At 44.8% G+C, this 20,581-nt stretch overlaps 1 protein-coding gene across 1 annotated transcript; it reads left to right on the forward strand.

The window, feature by feature from the left end:
• Positions 1 to 9,754: 9,754 nt before the first annotated feature.
• On the forward strand, positions 9,755 to 19,695 carry LOC128409637 (keratin, type II cytoskeletal 7-like). Its single transcript, XM_053380202.1, has 9 exons — positions 9,755 to 10,498; positions 13,637 to 13,848; positions 14,334 to 14,394; positions 15,521 to 15,616; positions 16,497 to 16,592; positions 16,783 to 16,908; positions 18,228 to 18,448; positions 19,022 to 19,040; positions 19,534 to 19,695. Exons 1-9 carry the CDS (start codon positions 9,755 to 9,757, stop codon positions 19,693 to 19,695), a joined length of 1,737 nt encoding a protein of 578 aa, XP_053236177.1.
• Positions 19,696 to 20,581: the final 886 nt, after the last annotated feature.

Raw genomic sequence — 20,581 nt, forward strand, 5'->3', positions numbered from 1 at the left:
TTATGAAGAACGGCTAAGGGAGCTGGGCATGTTTAGCCTGGAGAAGAGGAGGATAAGGGGTGATATGATAGCCATGTTCAAATATATAAAAGGATGTCACATAGAGGAGGGAGAAAGGTTGTTTTCTGCTGCTCCAGAGAAGCGGACACGGAGCAATGGTTCCAAACTACAAGAAAGAAGATTCCACCTAAACCTTAGGAAGAACTTCCTGACAGTAAGAGCTGTTCGACAGTGGACTTTGCTGCCAAGGAGTGTGGTGGAGTCTCCTTCTTTGGAGGTCTTTAAGCAGAGGCTTGACAACCATATGTCAGGAGTGCTCTGATGGTGTTTCCTGCTTGGCAGGGGGTTGGACTCGATGGCCCTTGTGGTCTCTTCCAACTCTATGATTCTATGATTCTATGATTTGTTATTCTTTACATAACAAAACAGGGATGTGGGTGGCGCTGTGGTCCAAACCACAGAGCCTTGGGCTTGCTGATTGGAAGGTCGGCGGTTCGAATCGGCGGTTCTGTGATCTTCTTGTGATCCCTACCAGCTCTACAGTTCTATGACTGTATGACCTGAGCCATCTTCCTGTGGTCAGGTTGTTTACCTCGTCTTAAACACCTGTCAGGTGAGATCACTGGACGGCCTGTTCTATGCTGACATTATTTCCCCCCTGAAGTGTTGCATTGACTTCATGGCTATGGTTCTTCTTCCCAAAAGCTGCTTTGTGGACCTATTTTGGCTGGGCAAAAGGCCTCAAACAAATCAACCAGCATGGGCCAACTGCAACAAAAGAGAAGTTTTCAGTGTTCCCATGGAAATACTTGAGTGTGCAGAAAAACAACAATATTAGCTTCTAAAATTAGTTGATACATTTTATTCCTGCCACACACAGGGGCATAGCAACGGGGGTGCGATAGGGGCGCTCCGTACCGGGTGCCACCACTGAAAGGGTGACAAATTCCGGGTGGCACTCACCATGGAGCCTGCAGCGTGCCCGAGCCATGCATCTCTCCTGGGAGAGATTCAGTGTCTCAGGCACGCACAGGCTCCGCTGCCGAAAAGGTCTGCCTGCTGCCTCCCTCAGCTGTAGAGCAGCTGAGGGGGAGGAGGCAGGCGGACACCTCATAGCCCCACAGACAGCTGGCCTCGCCCCTGCCCCGGACACCCAGCCAGCTTACCTCACCACCGGTCACATATACCCCACCTGGAAGTCTGGGGGTTGCACGGGACTGCAATCTTGGCACCCCAAAGGCAACACAGAAGCAGGCACACATCCTCAGCAGGCTAGGATGCCAATAGACTGGAGGCAAGTGAAGATTTTGTGGCAGGTCCCCACTTGTATTGGAGCCTAGTTAGATACTGTTCCTTCTGACGGTGGGACTGTATGCATTAGCTTCTTCTAGGAATATCACACAGCAGACTAGTATGGTTTAGTGGTTAATGAGTTGGACGAAGACTTGGGAGACCAGATTCAAATATCCACTCATCCATCATGCTCACTGGGCGACTTTGGGACAGTCGCCATCTCTTAGACTAAGCTACCTCACAGAGTTGTTCTGAGGATAAAATGTACAAGTGAGCACCATGAAAGCCATCTTGACCTCCTTGGAGGAAAAATGGAGTAGAAATATAATCAAGAATTGGCTTAAAATGTGTACCGATTTGAATTTCTCATCCATCTTTAGTCCACACTGCTTGTCTCAGACTCTGTCACTGCTTCTCAGCAGTGTTATCAGTCTTCTTGGCCAGCTGCACATCCTCTGGGAAGTACAACATTAATTATAGCGCTTGTTCTGCTTCTAGCACATGCTTGTTGCAGGACAAGACTTGGCATGGAGCACTGGAGCAAGCACTTGAGCCAAAGAAATTCCTGCTGAAGATTAAGCCATTTGAAAATTAACAGAGTTAATTGTTCCCTTAGCTGCTATTTGGTCTGCAGGAAAGGCCTCTTATGCTTAGCTTTTCTGCTTATTTTCATGCTATGAATGGATGAAACACATAAGAGTTTGGATTTGATATCCCGCTTTATCACTACCCGAAGGAGTCTCAAAGCGGCTAACATTCTCCTTTCCCTTTCTCCCCCACAACAAACACTCTGTGAGGTGAGTGAGACTGAGAGACTTCAGAGAAGTGTGAGTGGCCCAAGGTCACCCAGCAGCTGCATGTGGAGGAGTGGAGACCCGAACCCGGTTCCCCAGATTACAAGACTACCGCTCTTAACCACTACACCACACTGGCACTCATAAGGGGGAAGGGCTTGGGACTGGGCTAAATTAAATTGTGCTGGTTGGGGGAGGTATTGGGCGCAGGATCCTATAAAGTTCATATTTAAATTACTGCCTTTGAAGCATACCACAATGAATTTTCAGAATAAAAAAAAATGCATTTTGAGGAGTTATTTCACCTATGAGAAGTCTGCATGAGATTTTTGTTCTCTCCCTGCAATTCCCTTCAGTTTTTTTGTTGTTCTTTTGTTTTGCATCATGTTTTGGATCCAGTTCCAGTTCCTTGAGCAGCAGATGATGCTACCGACCAAATGGGAAATGCTACAGCAACGCCACAGGTGCCTTTGACTGGACTTAACTGTCCAGTGGTCCTTTTTCTTTAGGGACACGGGTGATGCTGTGGTCTAAACCACTAAGCCTCTTGGGCTTGCCGATCAGAAGGTCAGCGGTTCTAATCCCCACGATGGGGTGAGCTCCTGCCAACCTAGCAGTTTGAAAGCACGCCAAAAAGCGCAAGCAAATAAATAGGTACTGCTCCAGCGGGAGGGTAAATGGCGTTTCTGTGCGCTGCTCTGGTTTCGAGTTTCCATTGTGCCAGAAACAGCTTAGTCATGCTTGCCACATGACCCAGAAAAACTGCAGACAAACACTGGCTCCCTTGGCCAGTAAAGTGAGATGAGCACTGCAACCCCAGAGTTGTCTGCGACTGGACTTAACTGTCAGGGGTCCTTTACCTTTACCTTTTTACAGCACTATAGTCTGCAAAGTGTGAACCTTCAAAGTACTGAATCGCTTTTTCCAGTCTTCTACCCAAAACTTGAGGATGCACCCAAGCGGAGTGCAAGGACAGAAGGGACTGCTGTTATCAGAACCCCAGCTACTGCAAGTGGTTGTGGAAAACCGAGCTACAAGGTTGGAGGATATAGTTAAAAAGGAACAAGCACTTTGGAAATTGCCTCAGACAATTGGAAAACTGGAGGTTATGCAAAACAATGGATAGGGTCTTGCTCTGACACTGCAATTGGTGGAGATATCTCAGGTGGCCTTCTGTTGTTCTACAAGTCAGAGATATAGCTCTGGAAGGGTAGGGTGTTGCTCCAGATGCATTACCTGCTCTAGTGGTAGCATAGGTAGATCAGAATCTTGTGGGAGTGAAGGATATGCTTCTCCCATTTTTGTAGAAGTAGTGTATATGACACTAGAGGCAAAGAGAGCTCTGAGATATGTGTAGCTCTAGAAGTTCAGGTTGCAGCTCCAAAGATAAGAGATACAATTGTATGCATGAGGAATGTGATTACAAAGACTTATGGAAGTGCTGCAGGAAGAGTGTTTGTCGAGAAGATTGTAGAGTTGAAGGAAGCTTTTTGGGTACTATGTTTGGCTCCAAACCTTCTGGAGATGAGCAGTTCTGGAAGTAAGAGACCCAGTTTTGGAAGTGGGAAGGGGAAGGGTGGATCTAGAAGTATTAGTAGTTTAGAGCAGGGAATGAATAGCCCACCAGAATCTGGAAGTGGACGGTTTCATTTTGGGACAGTTGACTGTGAGTCAACTGAAGGTGAAGGACATGCCTTCTGGGCAAGGAACTACTGTGTGAACATTGGGGTTCATGGAGTTACCTGGGCAGGGAAGATTGGTTGTTAAACCATTCTGGAAACTGTAGATTTGTAAGGGGAAATGGTCTCCTAACCGCTCTCAGAACCCTTCACAGACGGATGGACGTGGGTAGCGCTGTGGGTTAAACCACAGAGCCTAGGGTCTTGCCAATGAGAAGGTCGGTGGTTCGACCGAAGCAGCTTAGTCATGCTGGCCACATGACCTGGAAGCTGTACGCCAGCTTCCTCGGCCAATAAAGCGAGATGAGCGCTGCAACCCCAGAGTCGTCCACGACTGGACCTAATGGTCAGGGGTCCCTTTACCTTTTTACATAACAAAACAGTGTGCATGTTACTTACATTATGGCTGTGTTTAGCACGTTTACGAAAGGTGTGTGTGTTGGGGAAAACAGCATCAGCCACGACTGGACCTAACAGTCAGGGGTCCCTTTACCCTTTACCTTTATGAATGTTTAAAGTGGCATGATATTGTTTTAAATGTATCATGCAGATGGTTTCTATTGCACTATTGCATCAAGAATATGTGGCAGAATACACCCACAAGAAAATACACCCGTCTGGAGAAGCCTGAAGTATATGGCAGACTGTACTCTTCTGAGTAACCATAAGAATATTCTATTCATCCAGCAAAAAAAAAAAATTTCCTCTGTAGGTTTTTTCTTTCTTCCCCCCGCCCACCTTAATAGATTCTGTTCTTGAAATCTTTAGTAGCCCTAAGCAGTTGTCAAATTACAAGAGGCATATATTTAATGGAGCAAATTGCATCTTAGATGGAAAAGGATCCTCCCTGCAGAAGGCGGTGAGCCTGGCATTCCTCATGAACCCGATAAAATTAACGAATGCCTAAGTGAGGGGATTAACAAGGCAAATGAGTCTGGTCTAACTTTGCCACAGACACAGGGCTCAATAAATGCTGCCCGTTCTGTCTCAAAGGCAGACATGCCTTTCAAATGAAAGGGAGTTGGTTGCTGGATCAAGGCTGGAACAGAATCCCAGGGAGGTCCTTCCTCTTCTTGCCCCACAGTCATCAGACTTGGTGGCACCTCCTGAACAGGGCATGGTGATCTTTGGACGTGTCAGCTGGTCCAGAGGAATGTGATGAACAAGTGAATAGCCCAAGTGTATGGCCCCCTGCAGACACACACAAACCCAACCCACACACCCAAAATCAAAACAACCATCTCCTCCCACAAAGACATTAAAACTTTGTGCCAGTTGAACCATTTTTGAAAGAGTTACTTACAAGGAGATGTCTGATCATGCAAGTATAGCTGTCTAGATCCAAATGCCAGAGGCAGATGCTTTTATTCCAGCCTCACAGAATCCCCTTTCCTTCATTATGTGGAACTGTGTGAACATAACAACACCAACCACATTTATATCCTGCCTTTTCTCCAAAGCATTCAGGGAGGCATACATGACTCTCTCCCTGTCCCTTTTATCTGCAGAACAAACCTGTGAGGTATGTTAGCCTGAAAGAGAGTGGCATATCCAAGGTCCCCAGTCTACCCATTCATGGCTGACTGTGGATTTGAACTCTGTCTCTGAGATCTTAGTCCAGCAGTCTAACCACTACACTAGCTTTCACATCCTTTCTTCCCCTCCATTCGCTTCTCAGGAAAATGTCTGTCCGCCCCTTGACCATATACAATAAGATACATGAAAGCATTAAGTGGGAAGAGAGAGTTTCATTTATTGCCATCATGGATGTTTGCACTTTGCAAGCTGGTTTCCGTCTGCCATCTGTGTAAAAAGGTAAAGGACCCCTGACCGTTAAGTCCAGTCGCAGACGACTCTGGGGTTGCAGTGCTCATCTCGCTTTAGTGGCCGAGGGAGCCAGCGTTTGTCCACGGACAGCTTCCAGGTCATGTGGCCAGCATGACTAAGCCACTTCTGGTGAACCAGAGCAGCGCACAGAAACAGCATTTACCTTCCCGCCAGAGCGGTACCTATTTATCTACTTTCACTTTGATGTGCTAGGTTGGCAGGAGCAGTGACCGAGCAATGGGAGCTCACCCCGTCGCGGGGATTCGAACCGCTGACCTTCTGATTGGCAAGCCTTAGGCTTTGTGGTTTAGACCACAGCGCCACCCGCGTCCCTTGCCATTTGTGTACAACAGCACTTATTTCCATGCAAGCTGCTTGTCTCAGAAATACTGATGGTATTTCTCATTTAAGTCAGCAAATGACTCACTTGCTGGGTTGTAGCTTAGCCTTGATGCTTTCTTCAGCTCCACCATTGCAGGTTGCTTGCCTGGTTTCATATTTACTCAAAGGTCCAGACCTTAACTAGCATTCCAGTCCTGAAAAGTAGCTGAGTGACCAAGAACTGCTAGAGGCTGGGCTATTCCAAATTAAAAAAAAATGATTATGAGGCATGTGAACCACAGCACTTGCTGTCCTTGCTGAGCGAGAGGCAGGAGAGCCAGTGGCTTCAATTAGAATGCTTCTTACTGACAGATGTACAGCTGCTGGCATTTTGCCACACATGAAGAAATATGTTAAATCCAGGACGACAAATCAACATACTACATTGCAGGCAGTTTTTCAGGCCTTGATGAGGAGAATGGAACTGCTATTGCAGGGGCTCTCTCCAGTAACTCTCCTGCAAGATCATCTGGTGTACATACTACCTCAGAAGGTGCTGGGCTCTCCTGTAATGGAAGTTTTAAAGCAGAGGTTGGGTGTCCATCTGCCATGGGTGCTTTAATAATAATAATAAATTTTATTTATATCCCACCCTCCCCAGTCGAAGCCGGGCTCAGGACGGCTAACAACAATAAAACAGTACAAAAGTACAACACAAACAACACTCTAAAATCATTCATTATAAAATTAATTAAATTCAAGCCACTGGCCACCATTGGGCCAGAGCTCCGCGAAAATTGCCGAGGGAGAGAGTCAGGCTGTGCCCTAGCCAAAGGCCTGGCGGAACAGCTCTGTCTTGCAGGCCCTGCGGAAAGATGTCAAGTCCCGCAGGGCCCTAGTCTCTTGTGACAGAGTGTTCCACCAGGTCGGAGCCACAGCCGAAAAAGCCCTGGCTCTAGCTGAGGCCAGCCTAACTTCTCTGTGGCCTGGGACCTTCAAGATGTTTTTATTTGAAGACCGTAAGTTTCTCTGTGGGGCATACCAGGAGAGGCGGTCCCGTAGGTACGAGGGTCCTAGGCCGTATAGGGCTTTAAAGGTTAAAACCAGCACCTTAAACCTGATCCTGTACTCCACCGGGAGCCAGTGCAGTTGATATAGCACTGGATGAATGTGATCTCGCAGCGAAGACCCCGTAAGGAGTCTTGCTGCAGCATTCTGCACCCGCTGGAGTTTCTGGGTCAGTCTTAAGGGCAGCCCCACGTAGAGTGAGTTACAATAATCCAGTCTGGAGGTGACCGTCGCGTGGATCACAGTGGCTAGGTCAGGGCGAGAGAGGTAAGGAGCCAACTGCTTAGCTTGGCGGAGATGGAAAAATGCCGCCTTTGTTATAGCTGCAATCTGCGCCTCCATGGAAAGGGAGGTGTCGAAGATTACACCCAAACTCTTAACGGACGGTGCTGGCACTAACTGCACCCCCGCAAGAGATGGGAGTTGCCCCCCCAATCCCATATCGTCCCGTCCCAGCCACAGGACCTCTTAGTTGAGATTCCTGCATTGCAATGGGTTGGGTTAGATGACCCATACAATTCTATGGTTCTATGATTCCGTTGTATGCATGCGTGGGTATAAATGCAGCTGGTGTGATTCCTGCCAGCAGGATCTAGTGTAATGCCTCAAAATGAAGCAATGGGGGGGGGCAGGACAGAGTTTGCCTGGGTCTATTGGATCATGAGCCGGCCCCACTGCCATCACATGACAGCATTTCTGATGGTTTCTATGAATTTGCGCCTTTGTAGAAAACTGGATGATGCTAATGGTTCTCTTCATTTCTTGTTGCTTGCATTAATTGTGTGTCTACACAACACCATTCCAGTACAGTGGAACCTCTACTTACCACCATAATCTGTTCCAGCGGCCCATCCTTTAGGCAAAATGGGTTGCTGGTAGAAGCGCCGTTGTGCGCATGTGCAGATGGCAGCAGCCGTTTCTACTGTACAGTGGTACCTTGGTTTACAACCATAATCTGTTCCGGAAGTCCAGTTGTAAACCAAAACAGGTTGTATCCCAAGGTGCGCTTTCACCAATGGAGCCTTCCCCCCAAAATGGGTTGTAATCCAAAAAAAGGGACACACACTTCTGGGTTTGACGTGGTTGTAATCCAAAATGGTTGTAATCCAAAAAAAGGGACACGCACTTCCGGGTTTGACGTGGTTGTAATCCAAAAAAAGGGACACGCACTTCCGGGTTTGACGTGGTTGTGATCCAAAATGGTTGTAATCCAAAGCAGGTGCAAACCAAGGTACCACTGTATTAGAAACATCTTCTGAACAAATAAGGGTGACAGTAGCAACAAACAATAATGCTTCAGCTTTTATATTGCATCCCCCCCCAAAGGCATTATTGCAATAATCATTACAACAACACTGTAAGCTATACAGAAGCAGGGAGAAGAGTGTGTTCATGTTTTCATAATTTTCCAGCCAACCAGCTGGCTCCACTCACTGATCTGTTCATGCTATAAATAATAAAAGGGTAGATGTGCCAGCTGTGCATGTTAAAGGCACAATCATTTGATTGAAAATGGAATGGCTTTTTGAGATGTGTCAATAATAATGAGCAACAAAAATAGTCGGCATGAGAAGTAGTCTTGATTTACGCCCGCCCCCCCCCATGTAATCCTGATTATGTCAGAGGTAGGCAACCTGGGTGCATTATAGCACAGTTGGACTCCAACTCTCATCAGCTGTAGTCCAGTAAGGACTGGAGGGTCTCATGTTACCCATACCTGTTACATATCTTAGAGAGGACTTTCACACCTTGTTTTTTATGATTTTAGTTCTGAATTTCAAAAGTTTGCAAAACGATACATACATTCCAAATACACATCCGTTTCACATTTGACTTCCCCTCCATGGTTTCCCCTGCAATTTCTAAATTTGTTGCATATTATAAATATTCTGTCTTTTCCAAATTGCACTCCAATAAGTCTTCAACTGCTGTTCTTCATTCAAATCCTACCTGCATTTTTACATGTTTACAATAATTCTTTAAATATTCAACAAAAGGTTTCCACTCCGCCTTAAAGTTTGCCTCTTTTTGATCTCTTGATAGTTAAATTTGCTAATTCAGCATATTCCATCAGTTTTAGCTGCCACACTTCTTTAGTACGTATCGCCTGATTTTGCCATTTTTGTGCATTTAAGTGCCAGCCTCTGCAGTGTGGCGCCCAGTGCCAGTCACGCTTCGTTGCGTTTGTTGACTGAACTAAAAAGTTTCGTGAGCCTATTTATTTATTTATTTATTGTGAAACTCATATTTTGTCACACACACACACCCTCAGTGATGACACCCGGGGCAGCCTGCACCCACCGCAGCCCCCTTCCTTCGCCGCTGCATGGAAGATGGGGCAGGATGATGGCATCTGCATGAGGCAAATTGCAAAGGGCCTTCCTGAAGCCATTTAGCTTGAGCCTAATTGTCTTATGGAAAACAGATTAATTAGATAACACAACATCATCACCCAGCTGCTTGCAAGCCAAGCGACTTCTCCCCATTTCAGATTACTTCATTGGCATAAGGTTCTCTTTCTTTGATGTCTCCTTTTGTATGCATGTTGAAAAATGCATTTCATTTGCCATTTATGACTTCCAAGTCAACCAGTCGCATGGATTAAACTGATTGCTACCTTGAGGCCAAGCCCATCTTATTGAAGGTATATAAAGCCTCAACTTCCAGTGGACATGTGAAAAGGGGTTCCATTCTCTTCCTCTCTCTCTGGGACACCTGGTTGCAGCTCAGCTTTGCTTCAATAATCTCTGTCCCATCTCTGATTAAGCCATCATGAGCCGGCAGTGCTTCAGTTCCCGGTCCCTTAATGGAAGACGGCCATCATCTGGCTCGGCCATCAGCAGTGGATTTAGGGGTGGCAACAGTCTGTCTTCCATCTGCTACACCGGAGCAGGCAGATGTGGTGGCTACAGCAGCATAAGCCACTATAATATTGGCCGTAGCAGAAGACTTTCTGGAGGAAGCCTTGGTGGATACGGAGGAAGTTCTGGTGGATACAGTGCAGGCTTTAGGGACTTCAGTGGTTTGGGCTATGGTCCTGGGCCACTGGGCTATGGTTTTGGGCATGTAGGTTATGGTGCTGGCATTGGCAGGCCTGGAGGCTTCAGTAGTCGAAGTGCAGGGGCCTATGGCACAGCTGGAGGAGTCGGCAGCCAAAGCCTTGGAGGCTACGGTGGCGATGGAAGTGGTAGCTACAGATATGGTGGCTTCAGCAGCCGAAGTTTTGGTGGTGTTTGTGGCAGAGGCTATAGGACAGTTGGCTTTGGCAGCCCGAGTCTGGGTGGTGGTGTGTATGGCAGCAGAAGCATTATTTGTGGCCGTCCTGTTTGTGGGGGATTGGGCTATGAGCCCATTGGCCGTTTTGGTGACAGCAGGGGGATCCAGTCGGTCAGGGTCAATACAAACCTCTTGAGGCCCCTTTGCATACAGGTTGATCCAGAGATCTCTAGAGTGAAGGTGGAGGAGCGAGAGCAAATCAAATGCCTCAATGACAAGTTTGCCTGCTTCATCGATAAGGTGAGATTGTATGGTGAGGCTGCTCTGTTGCATTCTGTTTGAGTTAGCCTCTTGTGAAGAGACAAAGAGATGTTTTACTTTTCAAAGAGCTTCTAGTAGTTTTTGTGTCTGGGATTAAGTGGAGAAATGCAAGGATGTGCCACCATTTGGACTGCATGTTTAGTTTCCGAGTTACTCAAATTATGATTACATTTCTCCTTGCCTTTTAAAAACAGATTTCATTTCTAGGCCTGTCAATCTACGAAATAAAACTGACTAATCAACTATGTTTATTTACTAATCAACTAATCAAAATGTTTATTTAAATATTAATTATTTAAATAGTTTTGCATATAACTAAAAAATACAGGGCAAATATCCTTTTAGAGCATTAAAGGGCTGTGTCCACACTACAGTAACACACCAGAACCAAAATAGCCCTTATTAACAAAATAATAATAATAATATTTTTTTATTATTTATATCCCGCCCTCCCCAGCCGAAGCTGGGCTCAGAGTGGATAACAACAGTAAAATAATACAACATTCTAAAATCATTTCATTATAAAATTAATTCAAATCAGATTAATGGCAAAAGTGATTCTAATGCCTCCAGACTGATTAAAATTGGCCTGCATTGGTTATTTTATTTCTTTTTTAAGATGTATATTGTGTATGGTGTTGGAATGGGTCACAACAAACAAGATAAAGAGATAAAACAGAGTTTAAAACAAAAATCCAGCAAAAGTAATAGTCCTTCAATCTGGACATACTATCATAAAAGGCCTGCAAGAAGAAAGCAAGCTTTTATTGGGTGCCAAAATATATACAAAGCAGAAGCAAGACAGAGCTCAGAGGGGAGAATATTCCACAGGTGGGGTGCTACTGGGCAAGACTGCATGGGGAATGGCATTCCTTCAGGCACTCAGACCCCAAGTCATTTAGGGTTTTGCATATTGTACTGGTGACTAATAGGCATCTAGCTCTAATATTTAAGAACTGGTGTCATAAGATCCCTTGCAAATGTGCCTGATGATCATCTGGCTGCTGCATTTAGAACTAGTTATAATCTCCAGACCGTCTACATGGGTAGACCCTTGTAGAATGCTTTTCAGTAATCCAACTGTGAGATTACCAGGGCATGGATAAAATAGGCTAGAATCCTAGTGTGAAACCCTGCAGAACCAAACTGTGCAGATTCCTAAAATCCTGACCAGCAGCCTCTTGGAGACTGCGTGAAAAGAGGCAAGTTGCAGCACAGCACTCAGCAGTGGCCAGCACAACTCATGGCCAGAATGAGCAAGAGGGAGTTTAGCTGTGAGTTGTGCCATGTTGCTGGATGCTCTTCATCCTCCAACTTCTTTCCTATGGTCTATGGACGCAGGTGGCGCTGTTGTCTAAACCACAGAGCCTAGGGCTTGCCAATCGGAAGATCGGCGGTTCGAATCCCCATGACGGGGTGAGCTCCCGTTGCTCAGTCCCAGCTCCTGCCAACCTAGCAGTTCGAAAGCACGTCAAAGTGCAAGTAGATAAATAGGTACCACTCTGGTGGGAAGGTAAATAATGTTTCTGTATGCTGCTTTGGTTTTGCCAGAAGCAGCTTAGTCATGCTGGCCACATGACCCAGAAAAACTGTCTGCAGACAAACGCCAGCTCCCTCGGCCAGTAAAGCGAGATGAGCGCCGCAACCCCAGAGTCGTCTGCGACTGGACTTAACTGTCAGGGGTCCTTTACCTTTTTACCAAGCAGGGCCTCCTTCTCCAGCTGCTTTAAAGCAAGAGGCCCATGGAAGCAAATAAATCCCTCTGGGTTTTCACATGCATTGAGTGTGTGGGTGCAAATGGCCCCTTTTCTTGGCTGCTCTAACTTACGGAGGTGATGGAAATGCACAATTTCCAGCTGCCTTGTAAAAACCCAGTGGGGTCTCAAAATTTCAGTAGCACCCTGCGCAATGCCAAAATTCAATGACTCCCACCTCTCGTCTTCCATTCTACATGGCAGCACTGCCTGCAGTGCCCCCAAGGCTCTGCGCCCAGTGCAACCAAACCAGTCGTGCTCTCCTAAATCTGCCTCGGACAAACCCCACCCAACCCAGTATTGGCTTTGCAAACAGACAACAGCTCTCTAGGGGTTCAGACAGGGGAGACTCCCAGCCCTATTGGGAGGTGCTGGGAAAATGAACCTGGGACCTTCTGTACCACTGTCCTGTGGCCCTTCCCCAATTCTATTTAAGCAGAAATGGACTGAACACTTTCAGACCCTTTGGAATTTAAACTTGAAGATTATTGTGTGTGTGTGTGTGTGTGTGTGTGTGTGTGTGTGTGTGTAATATTAAACTACTTATATTCCACTGTGTGTATTTTGATGTTTCCTTTGGATGAATTTGAACTGGGAACTGAATGTGAACCAAACTAGTTTCTTTAGTAAAGCGACAAATGTGAACTGGACTTATTTATTTATTATTATTATTAATGGACTTTCCAAGCTCTGGTTCTGTGTGGCTTGCTCCCTGGCCAAACCTTAACTTGATTAACAATTAAATTGATTATGACTGCACGCTTAGATAAAACTTGCTTGGGAGTAAGCCCCATTCAACACAGGAGGGCAAACTGTCGATTCTGAGTCAATAAACATAGGATTGCACTATAAGGCTTGCAGCTCTGTCTATTTGCAAACCATTCTTTTTTCCAATGGCAGATTTAAATGCTCTTGTTCTATAGTTTGTCACTGTATACTTAAAAGTAGTCATTTCTTCTCCAATAGCATTCCCTAAGCAATTACAGCTGTACTGCATAGTATACTATCCATCAACCCAGTTCCTGGGAATCACACGTGGGAGAATGCTGTTACACACAAGGTACTGCTTGTGGGTTTCTGGGCAGCTACTGTGAGAACAGAACAATGGTCTACAATGGGCCTTTGGCTTGATCCAGCAGAGCTCTTTATGTTCCTAGATAATTGTGGGTTCACTCTGTTTCTTCATTGTCAACTCAAATCTTCTGTTTGCTTTAGAAATGCATGAAATGCCAATGCCTGGTTCTGGCAAAACAACCCAACCCACTGGATTCAAGAACTGAGGAGATTTTTCTCCACCTCATAGGAAGACCTAATAAGTTCCTGTGTTTAGTAAACTATCACCATGGCTCCATTTTAATTGCAGGTGAGGCACTTGGAGCAGCAAAACAAACTTTTGGAAACCAAATGGAATTGCCTGCAGCAACAGGGGCCTGTTGAGAAGAAAACCATTGACCACCTGTTTGAGAACTACATCGCAACCCTGAGGAGGCAGCTGGATCTTTTGCTGAATGAGCGGGAGCAGCTGCAATGTGAGCAAGCTAAATTCCAGGATGTGGTTGAAGAGTACAAATGCAGGTAAATGGTGGGCTGTCTTCCCCAAAAAAGGTCTGGTTTAAGAAATGAGTAAGGGGCCTATTTCTCCTGGGCTGCTGTGTCCTCTAACCATTTATGATGGTTCTAAGGCACAGCTATCAGCAATTTGAGAAGAATAATGCTGGCCCACCTTATAGGGCTATTGTAGAGATTATGGTGGCAGTGTGACTAAAATGTTTGGACACTTGAAATGTGCTTTATAAAACAAGTGCTAAGTGTTACCTTGATGTTATTTTCAATCTGAGTTCTATGAGGTAGATTCAGTGGAGAAATATTGCCTGGTTCAATACGATGAACATGCTCGCCCTTCTTTCACCCTGTGCTTCTCAGCCATGCTGAGTCCCAAGCCAGAATCTCCCCAATGCAAGTCCAGCCTTCTGTCCATGCCCAGACAGTGGCTCCCAGACACTTTGCAGTAGAGTTGATTCTCAGGAACCTTTGTATCTCCTTCTGTTCTCCACTGCAAGGTATGAAGAAGAAATCAACCGGCGTATGGCTGCGGAAAATGAATTTGTGTTGCTGAAAAAGGTGAGTCAAATTGGTTTCGAAGAATGGAAAAAGCAATTAATTAAAATGTTCAGAGAGTTGGAGACATGGCATGGTCATGACACTTTGCCCTGCTTGAGAAGGACCCCCCAAAGCATCTTCTAAGCACAGTGCTGGAAAAAGATCTTTCTTTTTATCCATCATATTCTTCTTACTAGGTACCTTATAATAGGCCTTTCTTTGCATGTTGTCTATATTATAGCAGAAGTAGGGAACTGATGGCCTTCCAGATGTTCATAGACTCAGCCCCACCATCGGCTCCAGCCAGGTGGATGGAATTTGTAGTCTGGCAACATCTAGACAGTTGTGTGTACCCTATACCCTTTTATATATATTTTTAGAAAGGCCCGATAAAATCATAGTATACATACATATGCAATGCTACAGTGATTTTTTTTCTTTTAATCTAAGAATCGAAAGCACGTCAAGTGCAAGTAAATAAATAGGTACCGCTCCGGCAGGAAGGTAAATGGCATTTCCGTGCGCTGCTCTGGTTCTCCAGAAGCAGCTTAGTCATGCTGGCCACATGACCCGGAAAACCTGTCTGCGGACAAATGCCGGCTCCCTCGGCCTATAGAGTGAGATGAGCGCCACAACCCCAGAGTCGTCCGCGACTGGACCTAATGGTCAGGGGTACTTTTACCTTTTTTAAAATCAAGCAAATATCATTGGATGTCAGGTTATGGACAGTAAAACTTTGGGGTTCACTCTGTGGCAGCTACAGTGGATTGCAGGAAGTGACATGGTGCAATTCTAAACATCTCTATTCAGAAGAAAGTCCCATTGAGTGTAGTAGTGAGAGCCACTTCAAATGCATGGAAATATACCAATATGGGAAGCACAGTCCCATAAGTATATATTGTTTAAAAGTTCTGGGAAGCTGCACATTGACAGAAAGGTGCCCTTTTCCTCTGACTGTGCCACTACTCTCTCCCAACTCCATTTGAGACAAGTAGATAACACAAGAATGGTTGATTTAATTATCTGCCATATTAAAGCTCAGGTCTTTCTTGACTGAAAGTATGGAGACCTCCTCTCCTGTCTTTCTTAAGCAAGGCTTGTTGTCACTGAATTACAAGAGAAGTATTTATTGTGTCTTGTCTTTCAGGATGTAGACTGTGCTTACACCGGCAAAGTGGAGCTGGAGGTGAAAGTGGAAGCTCTAAGACAGGAGCTGGAGTTCCTCAGATGTGTCCATGAAGCAGTAAGTATTTCTCATGATTTATTTTGGATCTCTGTTTTCTTAACTTAAATTCAATTTTTCACATTTCTGCAGCAATTCGCAATTTTTGAAATAAGAAAAACAAATCCTCGTGAAATTTCGCCTGCAGTTTAGTTTGAATATCTCCTGATAAACACATTTTATATGAAGTTTTCACCAATGTACAATTTTTTTCAAGCAATGTCCCCTAAAATAAAGCAGTTTTGCATGCTATTTCCCCCAGCATATGCATTCTTGTGAACATTGGTTGGAGAACTGCATTGTGAAATTCGATAGATCCACCTTTAAATGTGAGCTGAATCAAACTAATTCCCCATGCCAATTTCCAAGGCAACCGGAAGACAACTTTAGATAGTTCCTCCATCTCTACAGCTAATGAAGTAGTGTCTGCTATTAATACTGGATACAGCAGAAAGCTTTAAAAATACAAACTAATCATAATTCACATTAAAATTATTACCTGCCCTTCACCATCAGGTACCCGGGTGGGTTACCACACTTTAAAAGTCAGAACTAAAACCATTTAATAGGTGTTACAGTCACAAGAATAGAGTGGCCACGTGGATAAGAACTTGCTGAACTAACATTTTGAATTGGAATATAAGAAGGGGAGGTGTGGGGAAGTCAGGGAAATATGTTATAGAAAAATAAGGATTGTGAACTTTATGTGTTTTTAAACCTTTTTGTTTTTCCTTTTTTGATTCTTTTTTAATGTATTAAAGTTGAAAATTTCAATAAATATCTTTTTTTAAAAAAAAGAATAGAGTGGCCACGTGGAACAGCCCAAACTGTCTCCCTCCAGTATGGACAATTAATGACCTGCTAAAAAAAATTAAAAATCAATTATATGTTTTCTTTTCAGGAAATAGAAAGCTTACAGACAACAACAGCTGACACCAATGTTGTTGTGTCTATGGACAACAACCGAGAACTAGACATGGAGGGGATCATTAACTCTGTGAGGTGTCAGTATGAGGAGATTGTACAGAGAAGCAAGGATGAGGTCAACACTCTTTATGAAACCAAGGTAAATATGATATAGGCCTGTCTGCAACAGAGAGAAGCAAATGCCATCGATTGTTATCACTGTTTTAGATAACTGAATCTATAGAGGCAAAAATAAAGTCATCCTTTCTCTTTGATTTTAGTTCAAAGATCTACAGTCCACCTATGGGCATCACTGTGACGCTTTGGCTAAGGGCCGCCATGAAATCCAGGACCTGACTCGCCTTATCCAGCGACTCAAGGCTGATATGGAAAATGCCAAGAAACAGGTGAGAGAGGTGAAGTCGAACAGGAGAGGTTTGAGCAGCAGAAATCCTTTTCCTGGTCTTGATGTACACCAGGGTTAGTCAATGAGGAGCCTTCCAGGTACTTTTTGTCAATGGGAGATGTAGTCCATCAGGGATGGTAGGAGCCAACAGCAACTGGAGGTCACCTCATTGGCCACCCCCAGATTCACACTGTCCTTTGTGCTCATCCTTCAGAACTGAATATTTTTTTATATCTATTCAAAAATGGGAGGCGAAGGAAGGAAAATTCCCGGTCTTGCTGTAATAAAAGTTAAGGCATTAATGCTGTCTTAGCTTGCTAGATTCATTGGTTTATATTTTACTCATTCCAAAACCTGAAACCTCATTGATAATTAAAAAAAACCCACCTGCTCATACATAATTTCCATTCCTGTTTCTACCAGCTGCCTTCCTTTCTGATTCTCCCCTCCGAAAAGTCATCTGATTTCCCCACCACCACCCTACGTTTCCCCTTTCCTGCCCCAGCTGTTTCCTTCACACCATAGAGTTTAGACACATCTGGCTGCTGCTCATTTCTTAATTTCTAATGATTAGCCTGGACCAAACTGAATCAGAAGAATCACATACGGCTCCAGAATCTGGGGCTGCATGCATACCATACTCTTAAAGCGCATTCTGCTGCCCTCCCCCAATAATCCTGGAACCTACAGTTTACCCCTCAGAGAACTATAATTCTTAGCCCCTTAAGAAACTACATTTATCAGGATTCTTGGGTGTGTGTGTGCTTTGAATGTGCTTCAAAAGTATGGAATGCATGTAGTCTGTGACTATCTACTTAGACTGGGCCAGGAGGCAGAGTAGATGAAGATCTTTCTCCTACTCATTGAATGTTATTACACTGAGGATGACCTTTCAAGCCCTAAACGGCCTCGGCCCAGTATACCTGAAGGAGCATCTCCACTCCCATCGTTCTGCCTGGACACTGAGGTCCAGCTTTGAGGGCCTTCTGGCGGTTCCCTCGCTAGGAGAAGCAAAGTTACAGGGAAAGAGGCAGAGAGCCTTCTCGGTAGTGGCGCCCGCCCTGTGGAACGCCCTCCCATCAGATGTCAAAGAAATAAACAACTGTCTGATGTTTAGAAAACATCTGAAGGCTGTCCTGTTTAGGGAAGCTTTTAATGACTGATGTTTTAATGTATTTTTAATCTTTTGTTGGAAGCCACCCAGAGTGGCTGGGGAAACCCAGCCAGATGGGTGGGGTATAAATAATAAATAATAAATTATGATTATGATTATTAATTCATGGACCAACTCTTTTCTCTCTTTATCTGTGCCTTTTGAAGATTGATGTACTACAGACAGCTATTGCTGACAATGAACAGCGTGGCGACTGTGCCCTGAAGGATGCCAAGGCAAAACTTGCGGAGGTGGAGAATGCCCTGCAGTGCTCTAAGGATGAACTTGCCCGCCTGCTAAGGGATTACCAGGATTTGCTAAATGTCAAGATGGCTTTGGACATCGAGATTGCTATGTACAGGTCACTTCTGGAAGGAGAAGAGAGCAGGTGGGTGGGAAAAAATTAGCGCCCATGCAATACTCATACATCCTTGCTGGAACGTTGCTTATATTGCTCTTTGGAATGTAAATATAGAGATTTTGATGAACAACCTAAAGTCAACAATAATATTGCATTGATAAAATGAATACAGAATAAATGAATAGATCAGATTACTACATCATAGAAGTATAACTCCTCAGGAAGTGCTTGGGTTAAGATGCTGAATTAATCAGCTGGGATCCAGGAGGAAATCCTGTTATCAAGTTATCTCAATAATGTGTGGCTGATTCTTCACTATTACTAAGTTTTGAAACGTGGCCAAATAATATATATGATTGAACCTAGCAAGCTTACACAAAAATCTTGCCTTTCAATTATTCACTAAGCCTCCAAGTCACATTTCAAAAGTGAGATTCAAAAATATTAAAGAAAATTTGAAAATAATTAGAATTCTGAAATATTGGGGGGGATTAACATTTTGACTACTTCTGCTACTTCTGCTGCTATTATTAAATTCCCGATTACTACAGAATTGTGGCACTCTTGGAATATTAACATTTTCTTCTCTTTTCTCAACAGGATATGTAGTTCTACTCCAGTTAACATAGGTAAGTAACTTTAAAGCTATATATTATTGCATTTGGACGTGGGTGGTGCTGTGGTCTAAACCACAGAGCCCAGGGCTTGCTGATCAGAAGGTCGGCAGTTTATATCCCTGAGACAGGGTGAGCTCCTGTTGTTCGGTCCCTGCTCCTGCCAACCTAGCAGTTCAAAAGCACATCAAAGTGCAAGTAGATAAATAGGTACCACTCCGGCGGGAAGGTAAACGGCATTTCCGTGCGCTGCTCTGGTTCACCAGAAGCGGCTTAGTCATGATGGCCACATTGCCTGGAAGCTGTCTGCAGACAAACACCGGCTCCCTTGGCTTATAGAGCAAGATGAGTGCCGCAACCCCAGAGTCGTCCGTGACTGGACCTAATGGTCAGGGGTGCCTTTACCTTTATTATTGCATTGAAAAATGCTATTCATTTCACTGAGAGGCCTTAGATGTGTGTGTCTGAGTAACTGTTTCTTTTCCTCTACTCTTGTAGCTGTGTTGGGTTGCTCCAACATCTCTCCAGGCGGTGGAGCTGCATATGGTGGTACCTTGGGAGGAGGTGGTGGATTTGGAAGGAGATGTGTCTATGGACTTGGATCAGAAGGACAAAGTGCCAGCGGCGGTGGAGGATTCAGTTCCAGAAGCGGAAGGCTGAACTACAGAGCTGGATTTAGCTCTAGGAGTGGAGGGTATCTTTCGAGATGCACAATGAGCTCTGGATTTGGGCAATGCAATACCAGTAGTGTGGCTCCCTGTGGACCTAGGGATTGTGGCTTAGGATCCATAGGTAGTGGAGGTTTTAGTTCTAGGAGCAGAGGATACAGTTCGAGAAGCGGGGGTTACAGCTCAAGTGGACCATGCATTTCCTCAGCTGGTGGAGGCTACACCACTGAGAGCACAGGAGGCTGTGGAGTGACCCACACCTCTGAGTGTTCAAGTGGTGGCTACGCCACTGGTGCTGCTTCTTCTGCTAATGCCGGATGCAGCAGTGGAGACGCGAGACGCAACTCTGGGAGTGGATGTCGAACAGGGTATGGAGGAAGCTGCTCCATCATCAGATAAAGTTCAGGCCCAGAATATTGTTTGGGGGCAGTGGGGGATATTTCTGTCTGCTGAGGAAAACAATATACCATTATCCATCACTGCAATTTGTGTTAAAAACGAGGAAGATCTTGGTATTAGGGAATCCCCTTTCTTTGGCCTTTTAACTCCCCCCACCCCTCCCAAAGTCATAATATATGTTGGTCCAGAACACCTTGATTCTGAACATCACTACAGAAGTGATGGGTTTTTGCCACATGATGGGTTTTGCCATAGGGGTGAGAAGGGTGTCAGAGAGGGCAACCTCACTGAGAAACCCCCACCATTTCAGTCATTGCATTGTATCCAACTAAGTTATAATCAGAGTACACCCATTTAAATTAATGGACCTAAGTTAGTCATGTGTCCACTAGCTTCAGTGGGTCTCCTTTGAGAAGGGCTAACTTTGGTTACAACCCATAATTATTGACAACCTCTTGCCTCATGATATGGCACCAACC

The sequence above is a fragment of the Podarcis raffonei genome, chromosome 2, assembly GCF_027172205.1.
Source record: "Podarcis raffonei isolate rPodRaf1 chromosome 2, rPodRaf1.pri, whole genome shotgun sequence".
NCBI lineage: Eukaryota > Metazoa > Chordata > Lepidosauria > Squamata > Lacertidae > Podarcis > Podarcis raffonei.